Source organism: Agelaius phoeniceus, chromosome 2 (assembly GCF_051311805.1).
Source record: "Agelaius phoeniceus isolate bAgePho1 chromosome 2, bAgePho1.hap1, whole genome shotgun sequence".
In the NCBI taxonomy this organism is placed as follows: domain Eukaryota; kingdom Metazoa; phylum Chordata; class Aves; order Passeriformes; family Icteridae; genus Agelaius; species Agelaius phoeniceus.
Window position 1 is genome coordinate 113,195,042 of NC_135266.1, and position 21,179 is coordinate 113,216,220.

Below are 21,179 nucleotides of genomic sequence, written 5' to 3' on the forward strand. Positions count from 1 at the left end.
CTCTAGTATGGAACTTTGGTTATAGAAAGTGGCATTCGCATGTGAGTCAGGCATCCTGTACTGAGCATCACCCAAGACCTTCACACCTCTAAATCTCTCACCAGGCCTTTGATGAGGCACAGTGTGTGAGGAGAAGAGCAAATGTGATTTTAATTGGATTATCAGAGAGGCAATATGTGGAGGGGAGCTTTGGGGAAGGGTAACTTTACTCTTGGGAGCTCTCCTGAGCTTGCACCCTGGCCTGCTCCATCTGGGTGGCAGCTAAGGGCTTCCTGATGGCACATTCCCCTTCACTGTAGCTTTTCACAAAGCAGGAGGAACTGTGGGCAGTGGCTGGAGCAAGGGAGAAGCAAAGACAGCCCTAGCAAGGGGCAGTGCCCTGCACTATGAAATGCCAAGGAACTGCTGGCTCCCACGTAGAGTTTCAGCCACTTGGTTGATGGAGGACACATCCTGCCTCCTCTTCACTTCTGCCTCACACAGGGCCAAGAAAGGAAAAACTCCGGCTTGAATCAAGTGGTGGAAATATGAAGTTCAATAACTCAAAACAGAGCTTTAGCCAAGGGTTTGGCAGGGATGCTGACTCAGTGCCTCAGAGCTAACTGAGAGCCTGAGTTGCCCATACACAATGGAAATCTTCCAGAAATAGTGACACAAACACACAGAGTACTGATACTGAAACAGTTCTCTGCACAAACTTTTTCATCCTCCTCTCAAGAAAAGTAAATTAACATTTTCAAACCATGAACCATGCAGAATAGTCCTCACCTGATTATTTGAAGAGACACAATTCCCCTGCAATGCCCATAATGCGACATTGAATATTCTGAGGTGGAAAGGATCCACAAAGACTCACCTCCTGTCCCTGAATAGGACAGCCCCAAGAATCACACCCTGAGCCTATAAGCATTGTCCAAACAATTATTCAGCTCAGACAGACTTGGAGCTGTGACCACTTCCCTGCTGAGCCCATCCCAGTGCCCCAAAAGCCCCTGGGAGAAAGGCCTTTTCCTGATATCCAACCCAAATCCCCCACCCCAACACAGCTTCATGCCATTAAACCATTAGCCCCAGGTGCTCTCTCTCAGACACGTTTTCTTCTTTTTCAGCTGTAAGCATGTGTCAACAGCCAAACCTCACAAAAACCACCCTTTATTTCTGCTCTGAAGGAATATAATCCCCCTCAGACCAAGCAGTGTGTGGTTCACAGCAATGACTGGGGCTGGAGCAGATGGCAGCATCCCATCAGTTATTCTTGCAGATGGTGCATTTCAGTCTGGCTGATGATTTCCATCATCTATAATGGCCCTAGATTTAGGAGCTAACTCTCAGCATCTTGTTCCAGTAAATTCAGTGACATTACCACTGCTGCAAAAGGTGTTGGCTTGCTGGCATGCTGCAATCAATCTGTCTCATACCAGAAGCCAGATAAATGACCATAAAAGCCTCTTCTAGTCCTGGCAGTGGTAAATACACAAAGACCTGTGTTAAATACAATGTGCCCCTTCATCATGAGAGAGTGGATGGACCAGCTACCCAAGAAGGATAATAGAAGAACAGCTGCCCCTAGAAATACATCTAGGAAAGACAAGTTGTTGCCACCATCTAAGTAATCTTTTGGACAAGATCTGACACTCCCCAGAAGCCATCAGCTTAATAAATGCATGGATACCTGATGCTTTTCACAGTGTTTTATTCTATTACAGTACTATAAATTCAGAGAGGAGTGAGGGACAGTTGGAATGGGCAGGTGGGAGGTTGAGGAGTGATGCAGGAGACTGAGCACAAACAACTGGATAATGCATTTCAGTCCTGGGTGCGTTTATTCCTGGGAGTGGCCTTTATACAGCTCCCACAGACAAAGGAAAGTCTTCCCTCCAAATGCAAGACATTGTTGGCATTTCTCCTGCTGGTGCAGCCCCTGGGGGGCATGTTTGTGGGCATAAAATGTCCCTCCTCCTAGAAGACCTTGCATAAATCCCTCTGAAGCACCACTGTGGATCCTAAAAGTGTCTGTAGTTTATTTATTAGACCTGTGATAGCAAAGCAAAAGGCCCACTATGTGGCTTTATGCACACATATAAGGAGGTTTGGCTGTTATTACTGGGAAATTAAGATGTGAATGTCTCAGAAACATCTGAATGACCTGTCAGCACAGTCTTGCTGCTGCTCTCTGGAGCAAGAAAAGTTCCCTGGTGTCTTTCACACCACTTACACAGATGCCCTATGCACCATGTGCACCTGGAGCCATGAGATGCTGTGAAGATTCAAGTTCTTTCCTGCTCAGTGCAGATCCTTGCAGCAGCTCAGTTTCCCCTGCTTCTTCTCTCATCCTACAAGTTTCCTGTGCCCTGTGAACCTGGTTTTGGCCTCTCTGGGGTTTGTCTGTTCCTGCATTTAAATGCATCACCTCCTGCCAGGTAGCAACATCAATGTGCAGGGACAGCAGAGTGGCAGGATGGGCTCAGCTCTGGGGCCAACACCCCACACCTGCAGCAGGAGCCACACCAGCGTTGGCAAAGAGCTTTTCCCACAGAAAAGGAGAGCACAGGCACAAAGCTGCCCATCTCTCTGAACAGTTATGTCCCACAGCTGCTGCTGCCTGCCGGGAAGGGTAATGGCTAAGGTGCTGTGTCATTGCATTTCTGAGAATCTCTGCTTTTCAAGATCTCAGTGAGGCAGGTACAGGATGTTCTGTGTGATGCAGATGAGCACCTGCCCTGTGTGATGCACTGGTGGCAACTTGTGGTTTTTCACAGCATTTCTACCAGGGCAGTACCTGCAGCCCAGCTCCTTCTGTTGCACTCCTGACAGTCAGATGGTGTCACCATTCTTTTCAGCCATCCCTTTACACTTCCATCATTGGAGAGCAGCCTTTTTGTTAATTAATATGTCCCATGCTCCCTACACACATGGCTTTCAGCAGCTCAGTGAAAATCTGCTGAACTTCAGTGGGCACTTTGCAGAGCAGGAAGTTTACTGTGCAACCTCAATGGAAAGTTACTGTGCATGCCTTGTGCCCTCACAGATAGGATGCACTGGGTTAGAACCACAGCTGCCATGGTTATTTGTGTTATATTGATATTCCTTTGAGCTCTTCAGCATCAGTAGTTCAGTATAAAAATGAGCATCTACTTTCCTCTTATGCTGAGGCTGTTTAACCATTGGGACTTTTTAAGATGGATGAGATAAAATTCATGGCAGTGTTGACTCCTCCTGATTTTGTCTCCAGCAAAGAAAGGACTTTTCATCTGCATCTGGTTCTCCAGAGAAAGCTATAAACAGATCTTTGTACTGGCCAAATAGCAAAGCTTTAAACACTCAACAAAAGGCAGGCAAACAAAACTCCTTATCAGACACCAAATCATCTGAAGGAAGAAAAAAAGTCCCAAACTCTTGACAGCTGGGCAGAAATGTGTACAAAGAGAAGCTGAAGTTGCACAGCTTTCCCCATGACCTCCTTTGGCAGCAAGAGGAATCCTGGCCCAATTTGTGCACAGGAAGGAAAGAGAGCTGGCACATTCCCACCTGTATTCAGGGTACCCAAAAAGGCTGGATGGAGTGCTGCCTTTCCATCACCCTTCTCCCATCTCATCTAGAAAAACCCTTTCCAGAAAGTGACATCAAGATAGAGATGCTGGAAAGGGTTTGCCAGAATGAGGAGGTGGAGGAAGAAGAAAGGTTATTTCCTGTTTGCTGCTATCAGATTTGGGCTTACTCCCTTTCTTGGGCTTCTCAAAATTAGCACAGCACATTCCCTGCAAATGGCTCAGGAGAAAGGCAGAGAGGAGGGAGGAGTTGCTGCAGTCCCAGGGGCTCAGAGGGGCTGTGATGTGCCACCTACAGAGGAGTGCATCTGTCTGGGGAGCAGCACCCATGACAAATGCCAGGCAGGTGAGGAGAAAGCAACAGCAGCTGCAGCTTTCTGCAGAAAAACGTTTCATACTGCCTGAAGAGTTTGCAGGATGATGGAGGACAGACCTTGCCTAGACCCCTGCAGCCTCCCCACCTATTTAAGGGAAGAAAAAGCATCCCTGCCTGCCATTACTCACCAGCACTTCTGTGCCCTCTGTCATCAAGCCTGTGCCCTTTCTGTCTTCCCTTTGGATCCTGCACAGCACTCACTGAGTCTGTGTCATCACCCCCTTCCTCTCTCTGTCCTGTCACGGGTCATCCTGACAGCAGAGGCTGTCCCAGCCAGCAATGCTCCTGCTCCTGGCTCAGGCTGTCCCAGCCAGCAATGCTCCTGCTCCTGGCTCCATCAGTCCCACCCAGCAATCCCAGCAATGCTCCTGCTCCTGGCTCCATCTGTCCCACCCAGCAATGCTCCTGCTCCTGGCTCCATCTGTCCCCCAGGAAAGCCTCCACCAACTTCTCCAGTTGGCTCCAGGTGAATTGAGTTGACATTCACACACCTTCCTGAATGTGTCACCTGACACACCCCTGAATCCCACCCCTGCTGCCCCCAAATTCCCTCCCCATAGATCTGCCGGTTTTTTCAGAGGAAAAATCTGATGCCTAAGGCTCTTTCACAGGGCTGCAACACAAGCTCTCAGTGCTCTTTGCCAAAAACACCATCACAAGTTCCTTTTCTTTCTTTTTTTTTTTTTTTTTTTTGTCTGTTTGAAGATACCTTGTTACATGACTTTTCAGTATCAAAAAAAAAAGCTTTTAAAACTGTTTCACTCCTTAGTTTAGGGAAAATATGTTTTGGCCTCAAAGAGGAAGTTGTATAAACCAAAGATGAGACAGCAGTGTTGGCTGGAGGATAGGCACCCAGCTGTATTTCTTTGTTCCATTTGCATATGATATGGGAGTAGACAATCATTCTCTCCAATGCACTGCATTTGCAATTCCAAAAGATTTGCTGAAAACTGCCTCCAAGTAATTCTTGGCCTATAATACATCTAGTTTCTGTAGTGTTAGATAATACTAAAACTATCAGTAGCCATCATCAGTTTTTAAAATTCTGCATAGAATTTCCAATAGTAACTATATTTATATTAGCTATAAAACACACTTTAGACTACAGCCCCATTCAGTATTTTATCATGGATATTGGCCAAGTGTGACACGGAATATGCTAACCAGGAAAATAGATCAATTTAAAAACAAGCTGACATTGGCCACCCATATTTTCTACCTCTGCAGATGGGAACTTTCCTTATGTTAGTGTTTGGCACAATGAGCAGACTACAGCTGTACATGAACTTGCAAGTGTAATGAATGATTTTATAAAGTCAGGTTCCTGCTGACCTCGTGGCTGATGGGAGAGTGGGGGAACCTCTGCTGCTTGGGGCTGAAATCCCACCTCAGGCAGGAAATATCTTCTTGAAGGTGACAATGATGCCATCAGCATGCGTTAAATATATACATACATATAGATATATTAAATATATATATATAATTAACACCTGGCAGCAAGGACGTGGGGCAAAGGCTTCAAACTGAAATGGAGTAGGTTTATATTGGGTATCAGGGAGAAACTCTTTTCTGTGAGGGTGCTGAGGCACAGGGAACTGCGGCTGCCACATCCCTGGAAATGCTCAAGGCCAGGTTGGACAGGGATGTGAGGAACCTTGTCTAGTGGAAGGTGTCCCTGCCCACAGCAGGGGTGTTGGAATTAAATGAAACTTTAAGGTCCCTTCCAACCCAAACTTTTCTATGTTTCTATGATTTGCTTGCTGAAAAAGTACAAATATCTAGAAGGGCTTAGGGCCTTCTAGGTTCTCAGTAAAGACACCCCTGCTGTCTCCAGCCACGTCCTCTGCCTAAGGAGATGAGTCATGTACTCTCACAGAAAGGAAATGCAATATTTACCCTGAGCAAAACACACGCAGGATGCAGTGCTTGTCAGAGGTCCCAGGCACTGAGCAGCCCTGCAGAAGGCACAATCAGTATCCAAACACTAATCCAAGCTTCTGCAAAGACACATCACAGAATTCTGCTCCCACCTCAGGCAGAAATGGGTGATGCTGCCATTCTCACCCACTTCTGTTACCAGCTCTGTGTGTTTACCTGTGGAAAGCTGTGGGGCATCTCACTCCTGCCTGCGTGCTGGGAATAATGCCAGTCTGGATTTTACAATTACAGCACCAGAATGTGCTGTTTCATTTTAAGAAATGGCTTTAAAGATGTCAAATCTGTGACACTGCCTGCTACAGGTTCATTACATGAACCTCTTGTTTGCTTGTTTTGAAATGAGCTGTAATAATTCATAAAAAGTGACATGAACTTACCATGTCCATGCCTAAAATCTAGAGGGGGTTTCTTCAGCTACACAGAGATTTCTATCAGAAGTTCACACAACCACTGGCCATTATCAGTTTTGCCTATCTGCCCTCAGACTCACCAACTTCTACTCTTGTTTCTGGGGAGCTGAGGGTGACAGGGAGGGCTGGTCCTGCTGGCTCTGGTGTCCCTGCTCCCATGCTGGGCTCTCAGGCAGCACCCCAAGGGCTACCTACACAGCCACAGGGACATCAGGCACAGCAGCCTGAGGTAGAGGTCGAGAAACAAACCACTTTTTCATTACTGGGATGTGGGAACTTTTCTGGCGTGATGGTTTTGTGGGGATGAGCTCATCCTGAATGCTTAAAGAAATCTAAAGGGATCCTTCCATTTTCTCTGCTCACCATTCTACAGCACACTTCTTGCTTGCTTTTGCTTTCACTTTGATCTTAAGTCAAGTAAGTTCATTCTCTGTTCTCCTTTTATATTCATAACCTAAATTAATTACACGATGAAAAGATTACATATTGCATTTCATGTCAGTTGCTGCTTAGCACATGCCACAAGCAAACTCCTCTCTTCCCACTGTGAAAGACTGACATGGATACAAATCCAAACCTCTATTCTGTACAGTGCTACAAACCACTGGTGGGAGGATCTCACATCCCAAAGTATCCACATTTCCCACAGAGCAGAGCTCCCCTCCTCCTGCCAGCACTGGATCAAGCAGAGGGGTGGAAGCTGCACTGCTCCCAGCCTTGCCCAGTGGCCAGAGAATGATGTGGGGGTCAGTTCCCATCACCTGGAAAGCTCCCCAGAGGCACCCTGGCACTAAGGACTCTCTCAGCAGCCCAGAGAAGGCAGGGCTAGCATTGCACAGCCTCACCAAAGGCACCCAAAGAGGCAGCACAGGCACCTTTGTTCGTGCTCAAATTCCTGATAGCAGCACCCACATCCAGACCCTGTTCTCCTGTCAGACACAGGCTGGAAAGGGTCCCTGCTCTTTCCTGGGTGATGCAGCAGCATAGCCAGACTGGAAAACACCAGGAAATTCAGGCAGATGGCTCCTGGGAGTGCTGGGTTCATGGACTGCAGGGCAGGACCCTCCATGCCCAGTCACACCAGTGTTCCAGGGATAAACCTGTTATGGTAAACTCCAGGGACTTGATAGGATTCTATCAGGAAATTCCTTTTAACCACAATCTGGGCTCACTTGTCTAAGAGTGAGAAGAAGCTTTCTTGCAAAAGGTGCAATGCAGTCCAGCATCCTCTCACAGCCAAGGTGGTTTAGGTGCCACCAAAAAAATACAGACAGATAAAGATGCGTAAAACCAGACCATGCCCCTGCATCCCTGCCCTGCAGCTCACAGGTACCAGAGCAGGGCTTGGTGAGCTGCTGGGGCACACAGATGTTCTCACACATTAACACACACATTCCAACTGGGACAAGCTTGTGCCACTGTCCTACAGCCTCTCCTGGAGTGACTTACAGATGAATGTTCTCGTGATCTCTGTGCCCTTGGCCACCCAAGTCAGCAATAACTTGTTATCACCTTTCCTTTCTTTGTTTGTGTATGAATTTGAAAATAAGCCTGTACTTTGTGTAAAAACCAGAAAGAAACAATTATTAAATAACAACACCTAAACAGTTCTGAAACAAGGTAGAAAACAGATCTTTTTATTTGGAACAAAATGCATCATGGGGGGAATGGAAAAAGAAAAAAAAAAAAAACACCAGAAAGAGAACAGTAGCTGGGCATGAACACACACAGTTAAAGGAAGAGCACAGGCTGCATCACTTCTCTCCTGACCTCACAGTAACAGAGCCTTTTGCCCCTCTGGAATGGCACTTTCAGTGGTAAAGGACAGAAAACCAGCCCTGGTTCAATCTGTCTCACAAAGACCTCTTGCCCCTCTATGGGAAAAATCCTTCCAGGGCTGGGATCATCGCAGTGGTGATGGGCACCCCCAGCCCTCCGGGGCTGGCAGCAGGAAGGCAGCCCTAGGGTAAGCTGGAGCTGGGATTCCCCAGCCCAGCAGGACAAGGCTGGCCCGGCTCTCCCACCCTCAGCAGTGAAACAGTTGTCTGCTCAGAGCACTGATCAGCCTCTGAAGCATGTGCTGGAGTCGAGTGTCCCCTCCTGCCCCTGCCAGAAAGTGCAGCAATGCTGACTGTGTCCTCCCATTCTGGTGACACCGGCCCGGTGACACCCACCCAGCCTCGCTGCTTCTGCGCTGCCGCCCCAAGCACTCCGTGCCACTTCTTTTGTCATTCAACTCACAGCCTTTGAGGAATGTTTGTACTGAAAGGAGTTAGAACAGCACCGTAAGGAAAAGAATTATCACCTCCCTCTTACCGTGGAAAACCCGATTCCTACGGCAGCCTTTAAAAGCAGAGACAGGCTGAATCACCACCAACACAGCACACAGGAGCCAAACATCTTCTAAAGAGAGTCACGGGACAAGGAGAGAACGAGAACAATCACCTGTGGCTGGGTGCCACTGATGCAGAGCCCTGGCAAGCAGGCAGAGATGAAGGAGTCCCAGGGGAGCGCGCAGCCACCCTCCAGCTCCCTCCCTGGGACACAAGCTCTCCGTTTCGTTTGGATTCTGCTGGGGTGCAGCCCTCGTTGGATGGCTTTCACCAGGCATCCCTTAAATCCATTTCCAAGGGATTCACCGTGTCGGCACAAGATAAAACAGGGACAAAACGACAAGGGAGGAGAGGAATGCAGTACACACCTCCTCATCCCTTTTGGTCCCAAGTCTGTACCATCTCTGCTTTTACTACCATTCCTTTCTAGCCCAGCAGGCTAATTTAACGCTAACAACCAATTTACCACCTCACTCTGATGACTAAAATTGTCTCATACAGTAAATACCTTGCTCTGGCAGCACATCCTGCAGTCCCTGGCAGCTTTGCTGGGACTCAGCTGCCTGCGACAGAATCCCTGCCCTCTCCTCACCACATCCTTCTTCCCTGCAGGTCTAGCCCAGCTGCTGCACAGGCACAGCTCCCCTGAGCAGAACAGGACATGCCTAGCAGCAAGACTTACCTAAGAGATCTTATAAATTGCTGCTGTCTGTGCAAAGAACACAGCCCCGAACAAGCCTACATGCACAGGCAGATGGCCAGCTTCATCAGCTTGCAGTAGCTCAACTATCACACTAAAGGCACTAATGCTTGCATTGATAAACAATCTCAGCCTTAAAATCAAGGTTTCTGCCAAAATTGCAGCCCCAAGCCCCCTCCTGCTGCAGGCAAGCAAGCAAGCAACAGCTCAGGGGCAGCCCAAGCAGGCGGGTTCTGGGGAAAGGAGCCCTGTACCCTCTGTCATTTGGGGCACCAGGAGAGGAGCAAAGCCAGCACCACCCCAGGTGTGCACACAGCATCTGCAAATGGCACATTTCAAGCCCCCACCACTGCTCCTGCTCCAGGCAGCAAGAGGTGAGGGCCAGATCTGGAGCTCAGAGGAGCGGCTCAGGTAAGCACCCGGGACAGCAGGTACCCAGCTGAGACCTCCTTTGAGTTTCCTCGGCAGGGCCTGGGAAAAAAACTGCCCTGAAGTCTCCCGAGAAGAGGCTTTCTCAGGAAACTTCTGGCAAGCCCTTGGCTTCTGCCTGGCACTGGCAGGCACCTCAACCTGCCTGCAGTGCCTGCCCCTGGCTGGCAAAGGCAGGCAAGGCATGGGGTGGGCAGGGAGCAGGAGGAGCCCTCTCATCCCAGGCTGTGCCCGGGCTCCTCAATTTGGCTGCAGCTCTGTTATCAGGCAGAGCATCACAGAGCTGCCCCTTTTGTTTGTTGGTGAACCTGTCAGGCCTCGAAGCCATGTGTGTGTTTTTCTCTGGATTTTCTTTTTTCTTTTAAAATGAGGTCAGAAGGTCTGACACCTCACTTCTTTCCCCTGCTAAAGTTTTCCAGACACAGTGAGACTATGGGATGCAAAGGACGAGTGTCACAGGCTTCAGGGTGGAACAGCAAGCATGTCAGATCAGTCATCAGTTGGATCTGGGAAACAGTCTGAGGCATCTTCCTGGCTTTCCATATCAACTAGGACCTCAGCAGCTGGCATTTCCTCAGCTTCTATCTGCACTGCTAAGTTTTCTTCTGCCACTGGCTGGGGCTCAACACCTTGACCAATCTGGGCAGCATCTGGAAAAGGGAGAAATGGTTTATAAGTGCCCACACTGTGGCTCACCCCCATGGAAATCCACCCCCTGGTCCCTAATGCTGCAGGCTGCCTAATCCACTCAGTCCCCTCACCCCAGGCACCTGCAGGTCAAATTTCAATTTTCTCTGTAACCACTCATTTACTGAGCTATGCACCATGCCTTAGGGCACTTTGGTATTGAAGCTCTTTGGCCTCTTAGTACCAAAGTACCTTAGTACCAAACCTTTAGTACCAAAATCTATCCATTTATATTTGAATAATTCAAACTGGCTAACAGCACACATTTAGTTCTTGCCTACTTTCCACATGCATCTCTGCTTTTTACTTAATCGTAAAAAAATTAAATATGGACTACTTTTTAGTCAGACTTATAATATTTGATTTTTTTTATTAAAAGCTCTGCACTTGAAGTATATTAATATTAAGCAATGATCTGAAAGGCCTTTTTTTTCCTCTTTCTTGCTCTGTGTTCATGAGTAGCATATAATATTTTGAAAGCAGAGCAAAGAGCATCCAAGGATAGATTTAAAGCACAGCAGAGCTACAGGAGGCTGTGCATGGTGCAGTGAAGGGCACCAGAAATGGAGACAGCAGTGCTGAGACCAGGCTATGACCTGACCTATGTAAAGCTGCTCCAGTTCATGATGTCCCTGCTAAACCTACTTCAGCTGATGATGGTGCATTATTAGGCAAGGTGTTGCCAGCACTTGTGTTTGGGAAGCAAAACTGAAGGAAACATAATGCAAAAAGAGGAGTACTAATATCAAAACATACAGAACAGGACATTTCTGGAGGGTTTTTATCACTGCACTCCCTTAAACATATTATGCTAAGGCTGTGGGGGTTTATGCTTGATTTATTTGAAAAATTTAAAATGTGACCATATTCCCACTCTAGCCTCAATTTAAGAAAATACACAAGCCTCGGGCTTTGATGGGATTTAGCTGTGTTTACAGCTCAGCATATTGGCTCCTGCTGTCCTGAAGATGACTGCTTAAAAAACAGCACCAATTTTTATAAAATGTTACTGATGAGAAGGGGAGAAGGGTGAGAAAATTACAGGAAAACTGCTGAGATTTGGGGGGGGGCATTGCTGTTTCTGAGGTATGTGGCACAGGAGATAGTGGAACAGACAGCCTCCTGGCAGCACCCACATGCTTGTGGGATGGCTGCCTCTGCCTCTCGTGGCACCAGTAAGGCACTGAAAAATGCCCTGCGGCAACTCCTGCAGAAGGTGCAGCACCTTCCCTGTGCTGCCATGTCCCAGGCCCCTCTCTAATGCCACCTCCACCCCCAGGAGCCACACACAAACACTGTGTACCCCCAAAACAAGGTGTGTCTGACCTCAGACAGGTCTCTGGACTCACCAGGCTTGGCAGGACGGTCACTCTGGGCAGCCTGAGCCTCCACACGGTCTCCATTGGGGGGGCTCTTCGTGCCTTCGCCAGACACCACTGACATTGTTAACCCATCGTCCTTCTCCTCCTCTGTGAAACCAAACCAGAGATTTGAAGGAAGAGGCACCCCCAGCCCCAGCCCTGGCAGGGCTGCTGTGAGGCCAGACCCCAGCACATGTTTGTGTCCCCCCCTGAGGCAGTGCTGGCCCCGCTCCCGGAGCAGGCAGATGCCGAGAAGGGAGGGTGGTCACTGCCAGCCTGCCAGGCACCAGCCTGGCCAGGCTGCCAGGATCACAGCTTGAGGTGATCTGCATGGGCACATTGCTCCCAGGGACAGAGGACTGCCATCAGGAACCATTTTGGGATCACACCTGAATGAGGTTCCATTTTATTGCCCAGAGGAGACGTTTTGCTGTGGGTTTTTCTTCTGGCCAGGAGCACAGGGTGAGGGCACAAATGTGAGGGGAATAAAGGAAAAGTGAGGTTTAATTCAAGACTCTGCTGGCCATAGAGGCTGCCTATCAGCAAGAAGAACTTCTGCTCCAGCAGGTCAAGGAAGGACAGGCTGGATGGAGGACAAGCAGCCACGCAGCTGAGACCAGGTTACTCTAAGGCCACTGCACACACACAGTCCTCTCCAAAATTCATAACAGGGGGGTCACAGCATTCCCCACTCACCTGAAGGCACTGGGATGAACTTGTGTCTCCTCTTCTTCATGCAGCAACATATGGCTGCAGGCAAAGCCACCAGCAGGATAAGCACACCCGCTGCACAGCCTGCCAGGATGTAAATGAACCCCGGGTACCGCAGCAGGTCTGTAGGAAGGACACAGCATTGTTATCTACCGTGGTGGAAAAACTCCTTTCTCCCTGTGGGAGAAGCCCTGCAGCCAGATTAGAGCTTGTTGCTTTAGTTTGGATCAGGGCAGCTGGCACTGTGAGCTGTGGCACGTTGTGATTTATGCCACATCGCCTAATTATGGCATGGAATTTTTCATTAGGAGGAGAGTCCTGTGTGCCCAAGCTCTGTGCACTCACTTCTGCCTGCTCTGATCACTGACATCTGAGGTAACCTGTAAGTTTTTATCAAATTTAACAGAGCAGGTGGTGATTTGAAAGATCCTACATTTCAACAAGGGAGGGAGACCCAAGGAAGCACCTCCTTGTGGCCACAGTTTTCTTCACAGAGAGCAGCAGGCACAACTTCCCAAGGATTTTTCCTGGGAAGGCAGTGAGAAGTACAGAGAGAAGAGGAGAAAACAATTCTTATCTCTATTCACTGCTCCTGCTATTGCACATGTGGAATGTGCTGTGGAGGTTGTTTACCCAAAGTGATTTGGTTAATTGGACACCGGTGAAAGTTGTTTTGAGTCATTAGCCAATCACTCAAAGCTGTGTCCTGGCTGTCCCAGACAGTCACAGGTTTTTCAGTAGTATAGTATAATATAGTATTCTTTAGTATAGTTATAATATAGTATTAATGTAATATAGTGTAGTTTTAATGAAGCAATTGTTCATCCTTCTCAATCACAGAGTCAGAGGGCATTATTCCCTGGCAGGGGGGTCGCCTGCTTCCACTATACCTGCTGCTGAAGGAAAAGCTGCAGAGTCCACCCTCAGAGCTGACAGTCATGTAATGACTGCACCAACCCCAGAGCCAGGCTCATCAGAGCCTACACTGCCTCAGACACCAAGACTGTGGCCACTCGAGCCAGAGCTGTAGGAAAAAACCCTTCCCTGGCTCTGCTGCTGCTCGGGGAAGGATTCCACCCTGTTCCCCTGCCCAGCCCGTAGAGCAGAGCACGCTGCAGGAGCGAGGGCTGCAGATGGCTGAGCAGAAGGGCAGCACAAGTCACTGGTGATTATTTCCCAGCTCAGCAGCCCTTGCTCAGGGTTGCTGTGATGGGGCAGACCCCCACGGTCACTGCTGCTGAGCAGGCAGCTGGTGCAGGGCACAGAGAGACCTATCCAGGCTTGTTCCTTCACGGAGATCATCTCCCCCAGCCTGGGGCAGCCTCTAGGAAAACGCTTCTTGCCATATGCAAAAAAAAACCCCACACAACTCCACTTTAACATAAATTCCTTAAAATTCCTTAGGTAAGGCTGTGCCATCCCCTTCTGAATAATTTAACTACTTTTCAGCAGCACACGTGCCTGCACAGCACAGCAGCAACTAACAGGCTCATTTGGAGCTTATTTCAAGCCCTCAAAAGCACTAATTGCTCCATATCTCCAGAGACTAGGAAGAATTTTAAATGTTCCAGGATATACTACACACTATCATACTCCACCTACTCACTGGGACAGTAAAAACAACTGCACACAGGTGCTTGTGGTATTTTCAGAGTGTTTGTTCCACTCATTTTAAGAGCAATTGCCAAGTTCAAACAAAATCCATATTCAAAATTAAAAACTTTCAGCAACTCAGAAATAATTTCCCTAATTATTTTAGTTGATGAACGCTTAGAGAATATTGTGAAAAGTAAAAATATAAGTTGGAAATTTTTTTCCTGAATCTTTTCCTAAAAATTTGCCACTTGTTAATAAGGTCTTTTTTGAGACAAAATATTGTGTTAAAAATAAGCAATAAACAAGTCATTAATCCATAAAAGTCTTTTATATATATTGAATTCTTAACTTCTGAATCTTGTGTGTTCAGAGCCCTGTGTTGCCTGGTAAGTTTACGGCATTTCTGCCAAATTGTTTTTGGTTATTCAAAATTAATTTCATCAGCCAACAGGTCGCCCAAATGGATGTTTTTACATAGATCACATACCTACAGTGGAAAAAAACAAATTCAGCCCTTGGCCTGGAGCAAATAATAACCCACAAACACAATTCGTGATTAAATTAATTACAGCGAAATTTGTCAAAAACCTTATAGTGTTGTTATGCCTGTAGCTTTGATAACCATCCGTGCTGCCAGAGATTAGAAGAACCTTCACTACTGGAGGGGCAAATTAAATGATACCCAAGGATCCAGATATCCTGTCTCATTAAACTCTGACCTTATTCAAGCAGAATACTCAGCATTTACGAATAGCTTGCAATTGGATAAAGTCTCAGCCTCCTCGCAGACTTACATGTCTGAGCAAGGATATGCAGGGGAAAAAACCCTACATTCCATAAGTAAATGGCTTGTGTCTTTACTCACTTCTGATGGATGGGGCTGATGGAGAGACATTTGTATAGATCAGAAAATATTTTGTGCTTCTGGCCTAGATAAAGGGAAAAGAGATGAAGCAAAACACCTCAACTGAGTCCAGCACCAACAGGGCTGAACCAGTGGAAGGGTTTTTATGGGGATGCACAGAAACTGGAAGGCATCTGGATCATGGATGCATGTCAGAGTAGGAAGCAGCCCGTGTTTCTAAAGCAGCATAGAGGATTGGTGCACAGGAGGGTGCAAATCTCCATCACCAAAAAGTAGGAAAAGAGAACAGATGGAGATCCATCCTTGCTGCAAAGCTGGGTAAAAGAACCTCCTCAACAAACTTATCCCATCTGTGGTTGTAGGCTGTGTCAGTCCAAAGCACAAGAGGGAGGAGGAAATCAAGGGGTTACTTTCTAAAGGCAGAATTTGGTAACTCTGGAAGGAAAATGCCAGAGGACAGAAGAATTTGTTATTCTGAGGACACCAACAACCCCTCAATTTGCTGCTGCTGCAAGAGACCAAAAGGAAGATTTTCTGGAGATGCCATTACTCACCATAGCTGCAAGACAGCGAAATGGGCCTGGTCCTCGTGACACTGTTCCCCTTCAAAATCTCACACACAAACTCCCCAGGCTCAGTTTTGCCCAGGTGAACCTTCTTCCCAGCATCCTTAATGCAAGCCCCCTCGGCTTTCAGGTGGGTGCCATTGAGGAGCCACCTAAAGACCAGGATCTCGTTGCTGGCCACGTTGCAGGACAGCTCCGCAGTTCCATCAGGGAAGCACTGGATACCAATGGTCGGCTCTGGTCACACACAGCATGGGGCAAGGGGGACAGGGAGGAAAGAGAGAGGTGAGGAGAGGACTCAGCAGTGAACAAGAACAGAAGCTTCCCTTCCCAGCAATCTCACATTTACTGTATGAAGGGAGCACAGAAACAAGTAACCAATCTCTTGAATGCCTGCACTCTGCCCTAAAATGCTTTACAGTGCCCACCCCAACACTGCTGGTTGATTCCTGATCTCTGTTATGGGGATGCCACCAAAATCTGGCATATTGTCATTTTCCTAACTGACTTTAAAAAAATAAATAAATAAATAAAAGCCCCTGGTCTGAGAGGATGGTGGAAACATCCATCACATGTGCCAGCCAGAGCTCTCCTCTGAAATCAGCAGATAATTGTAGTTTTGGAGGAGACTCAGCCCTCCCCTCCACCAGAGGTTCGTACTTTTGCTGTCACTCTGCCCCTTCTTCCATTTTAGAGAGGAACTGGTGCAAATCATGGCCAACATGGACACGAACACAAGACACCTGCATTAGATACAATACCCAGACTAGGACATTTTAAAATAAATGAATTCATTATCACTCTTACTACATTTCCCTGAATTTCTCTCTTTCAGTCTACTACAAGGAACAAAACTATTTCCTACACTTGCCACTTTGCATATACAAACTAGATAGAGAACTGGTATGGTTTTGGGACAGCAGGAGTAACACTGAGAACATGTATCCATGGAAATAAGCTCAGAAATCACTTTCTTGCGCTAGGACATCATCTTCAGTTAAAATTCCCTGCCTCCAGGAACATGTTGGCAGTGAAAGTTTTTCCCTGCCTTAGGGGTGGCAACAGAACAGAAGGAGGAGGCAAATGTTCCCAAAGTAAGCCCACTGAAATGGAGGTTAAAGCCAGGATGCTTCTGCAGTCTTTGACTACTTCCAGCCTAAGCCCCTGTTCTTCACACCAAGGAGTCACATCTTTGACCTACTGTGCACAGCAGTTCCGCCTGTTTGCACCCAAAAGGTGTAAGGGCTCATTTGTCTTCACTGAGACCAGTTTGCTCAGACATTTTCATTACAGTTTTGTGCGCTTCCATTTATCTTGGAAGCCTGTGTAAGTGAAAGCCCTGCAAAAGGACCGGCGGTGATGAGGACCAGAGCAACGCACTCTGTCTGCCTGGAGCACTGTTCAGCAGCAGGACAAACCCTCCTAAGCCTTCTCCATATTAACCCAAGCAATGAGCTGGATCCTGTACAGAAGTGACTTTGTTTCTGTCTTTGCTGCCTGCAGATGGATGAGCGGGCACACAAAAGGGAGAAGGAATTCTGAGGCTACAAGGGACAGGAGGAAGACTGGCACGGCTCCCAGGGGCACCTATAGCTCCTGCAAGCTCAAACAGTTTCTCTGGAAAAATTTCAAGGCATCAGGCTTCCAACAAGTTCAAAAGCTTTTTGTTACTAAGAAGGCCACTTACCAAATACTTCCAGTGTAAAATTTCTGGCGGTGTTCTGAAAAACAAATCCGTATTTTCCTTCATCGTCTTTCTCCACACTCCTCAGCACGAGGGAGCCATTCTCTAAGTTCAGCCACCTACTAGCAGAAGTGCCACACTTGGCCAACAAGGTATCATTTAGGACAGTTGTAGAGCACTTCTTATCCTCCTTGCTCATGCTGGAGAAGTTCTGCAGGCTTTGGATTTCCAAAGAAAAGACTGCTGAGTCGCCGCTGAGCGCACCAGTCCAGACGGCAGAGCCTGAAAGGAGAGCAAGCTTGCCATGTCCATCCATCCCCTCCTGGCTGCCTCCCAGGAAGGAAAATGCCCAGGTGAGACATAAGAGGGACAGACCCAACCCTAGGGACAAGTTGGATCACCAGTGATTGAAAATCTGAGGATTTCTGTAAGGTCCAACTTCCCCCACCTCAACAGCACAGGAATGGTGTGCACACCATGCACAGCAGGGAAGCAAAAGGCTGAACAGCTGGTCTTTTCTCTCTCTAAATTTAAGATGACCATCTACCAGCCCCCATCAGAGATGAGAGACTGTGCAAAGAAAGGTCCTCAGGGCATCAGTGCCATGGACCTTGCACAGAGGGTAGCAGAAACAACAGCTGCAGGTGCAGAGCTGCTTTCACCCAAAGAGTAAGGTCACAGTTTTAACTCGAACAGGTCTCACAGTACCCTTGCACATGATTAAGCTGTTGTGTGTAAATCAGAGGTGGGTAAATGGCAGCAGCTTGGGGACTAACCCAAGGTCACACCAAGTGCTGGGACCTGGACCACGTCGCTCTCCAGCCAGCACTCTGTGTACAAGGACCTTACATTCCCCACTGAAAAGCTTCTCCAGACACAGGACACTCAGAAAGTACAATATTGTTAGTTATTGTTACTTTACTGGAAAAATAATCTGTTTTACTTTGGTCTGACTTCCCCTTTCATGCATTTGCAGCTACACTATTTGATGTCGCCCCAAACCTGGTAGCGTCCTTAAAAGATCTTGGAGCAAAATTAGGATGTCTGCTCATCTAGGCAAACCTGTGCCAACCCCAATAAAGAAAAATCCTACCTACCTTGAGTAACAGTTATTATCACCAGCAAGCAGAGCAGAGTCAAAGGAGAGCTGAAATCCATCTCAAAGAGCTCCTTGCATCATATGCTGAGGAGACGATCTGGCTACAGAGCTCGGTGAATTTAGTGCTCGGGAAATGATGTCAGAAGCAAGAGTGGGGGAAAAAAAAAAAAAAGAAAAGAAACTCCATAGTGGACAGATTGAATGATGTTTCAAAATAGACCTGCAAGGTTTTGGGTGACTGAACTCGGGCTGAGCCAATGCAAGCCACAATGTGCTCTGCAAAGTCCCGCAGCTCAAAGGTAGCTGTGAGTGTGAGAGTGGGGCTGAGAGGTGAGGGGAGACAAAAATATCTCCTGGTCAGCTCACCCCATTTAGGAAGGTGCTAACAGAGCAGGCAAAGGAGTAACACCTATTTCTTTCATCCTTTCCTAGTTTATCAAAGTACAGCATCCCCACCCAGGGAGAAGAAAGTCCAGTCAGATAAAGCACTGCACATGAAAACCAGCTGATTTTCTCAAATACTAAAAATGATCACTCCTTGACATCTCACCAGCAGGAAGGAGGTGTGGGACAAGGCTCTCCCTCTGTTCCCAAAGGCTGTGTTGCCAAAGTGAGCTTTGCCAGGCTCTTTTAGTTACTAAGTGGTACCTACCATGCAGGAAAGACTCCATCCCAGGCAGAGTAAAGCTTATGGAAAATTAAGTTGCATTGCAAAAATAAACTGAATATAGCCCAGAAGCCACCCCAGCTCTGTTTGGAGTGCAAATCTCAGAGATGAGACTGAAAAGTCAATCCTGAAGAAACTCTGTGAACCAGTTATCTGGAGAGCCAGGTAGGGCCAGACACTTGGCACTTTTTGAGATGGCTTAAAGCACACTGGGCATTACACCCAGTGCCACAATGGGTTACACAAACAACACAGGGACAGCAGGAACTGTCTCACTCACTGGAGGAAGTACACTGGTATAGCCTTAGAGCCAACATCTGGATGCTTTCAGATGCTTAGCAGATGTGCTGGGGAATAATTACAAGAGCTGGGTTCAGGATGCAGCTGGGAACGTTATATTTTTGTTTCTCTGGACACAGATATAGACACAGTCCCCTAAGGAAGCTCCACACAGAGGATTCACAGGTACACACACATTTCTGAGAAGTGGGTAAAACCCTTGCATTGTGGTCTGCACTATTTTTCAAACAATCTGGCTATGCTTGAAAAATTCCACATTTTAGCCACTGGTTTGGCCACTCTGACTTCTTTACCAATGAAGTAAAGAAGCACATCACCTCCTGCTCCCAATGTCCCAGACTTACAAATTTGGTTCAAGCCTATCACAGCAATATGCTGTCTTTATCATATGTGCATAGGACAGGCCTAAATTGATCTAAGATGAGACAGAAATAGACTTCTCTGAAACAGCAGTGAAGTGAGTCTTCAGACACTCACAGCAGCACAGAGGAAGGGAGAGAGAAAAAAGTATTTACAGTAAGAAACACTTTCATTTCCTTCTGTGCTGCTGAAATAACATGAAGAAAATCTCTCTCAAATACCACTGCAAGACTGGGGCTAACCATCTGCCTCGGATGTGCACATTCATCTTCATTTCACCTTCATGCTTGAAGGGCAAGCTGGTGGAGCTTGGGGTTGCAGTGCTGTGGTGGAGACACGAGACAGAACAGACAGCACACACAGGGTCACTCCCAAACAGCACCCCAAAATCTCAGAATCTCAGCAAAAGGGGACTAATCCAGCAAAAGTTCACCTTCTCTTCCAGCCAATGAGAGCAGAGCCCATCTGCAGTAAAATGCAATAAAAATATGGCCTTTCTGGTGCGGCTCTGTTGTCACAGAAGTGACTCTGCACGGCTGTGACATTGCGGTGTCCTGCATTTCGTCTCCCTCCCGGTGACTCCAGGGCAAATGAGTACATTTATGAGTTCAATATTCCTGACTGCAAGTGCCCCATACATCACACAGTATATGAAGTCCCATTAGGTTTCTTCTGTCCCTCACATCCTCACTAGCTAAAAAAAAAACCCCAAAAGGAATCACAGCCTGGATAAAGATGACAGCACACACACAATCTGTGTTGTCATCAATCAGCAGCCTCTTTTAAGAGCAACACTCTCAAATTTCACTCATAATGAAACTGTTAGATGAGATCTGGCATTAATTTCTAGCATTGCTAATGAGTGATCTCGCAGCACTCTTGGCAAGGCAGAGAACTCAGTTCCCCTTTTTATATAGAGACAGGGTTTTTGTGTGATTACTGCAGACAAAAAACACCTTGTAAGGCTTAACAGAAATCACCAGTAGAAAAAGGGGGGAGGGAAGGTGGACCAAATAAAAAACCCAAGAATTCGTCGTTAGAAGGTGAACTAAAACCTTTTTTACTCGGTGAGCTGCAAGCTTACAGTGTCATTTTGCCCCTTCACATGGAAGGCTTCATGAAAGGGGAATGGAGATTCATTCCATAGATGGCATAAGGCCTTGATGGAGCATGGGAGATGGGAAAACCTGAGCTAGCAAGTAAAGCAGGAAATAACCCATGAAATATTATGGAGAAATCTGCCCATATCAACTCTGCACAGGCTGGTAAGCATAGGCAGCACACCTATTTTACTGTCATTAATGTGTGTCAGTGCTCTCTGGGGAAACACACAGGCCCAGATCCACTCAGAGGTAGCCAGCAGAGCTAAATGCAGAAACTCAACACATGCAAACAGAAAATAGGCCTGCAGCTCCAGCAGTGCACAGCTGCAGTGGCCCTTCTGTCCATCCATCCATGCAGGGCAGGAATGGGGCACACACCTGAGAAATGTTTCTGTGTGGGGCAGCAGGACCCCAGAGACTGATAAATATTCATATTCATATGAACT

General features: G+C 47.3%; 1 protein-coding gene across 1 annotated transcript; it reads right to left on the bottom strand.

Moving 5' to 3' along the window:
• Window positions 1-7,889: 7,889 nt before the first annotated feature.
• LOC129117376 (uncharacterized) lies at window positions 7,890-19,730 on the bottom strand. The gene is made up of 6 exons (XM_054628003.2): window positions 18,302-19,730; window positions 17,208-17,486; window positions 15,509-15,757; window positions 12,479-12,616; window positions 11,771-11,890; window positions 7,890-10,384 (listed from the first exon to the last, which is right to left on the bottom strand). Exons 1-6 carry the CDS (start codon window positions 18,360-18,362, stop codon window positions 10,224-10,226), a joined length of 1,008 nt encoding a protein of 335 aa, XP_054483978.2. The 5' UTR covers window positions 18,363-19,730; the 3' UTR covers window positions 7,890-10,223.
• Window positions 19,731-21,179: the final 1,449 nt, after the last annotated feature.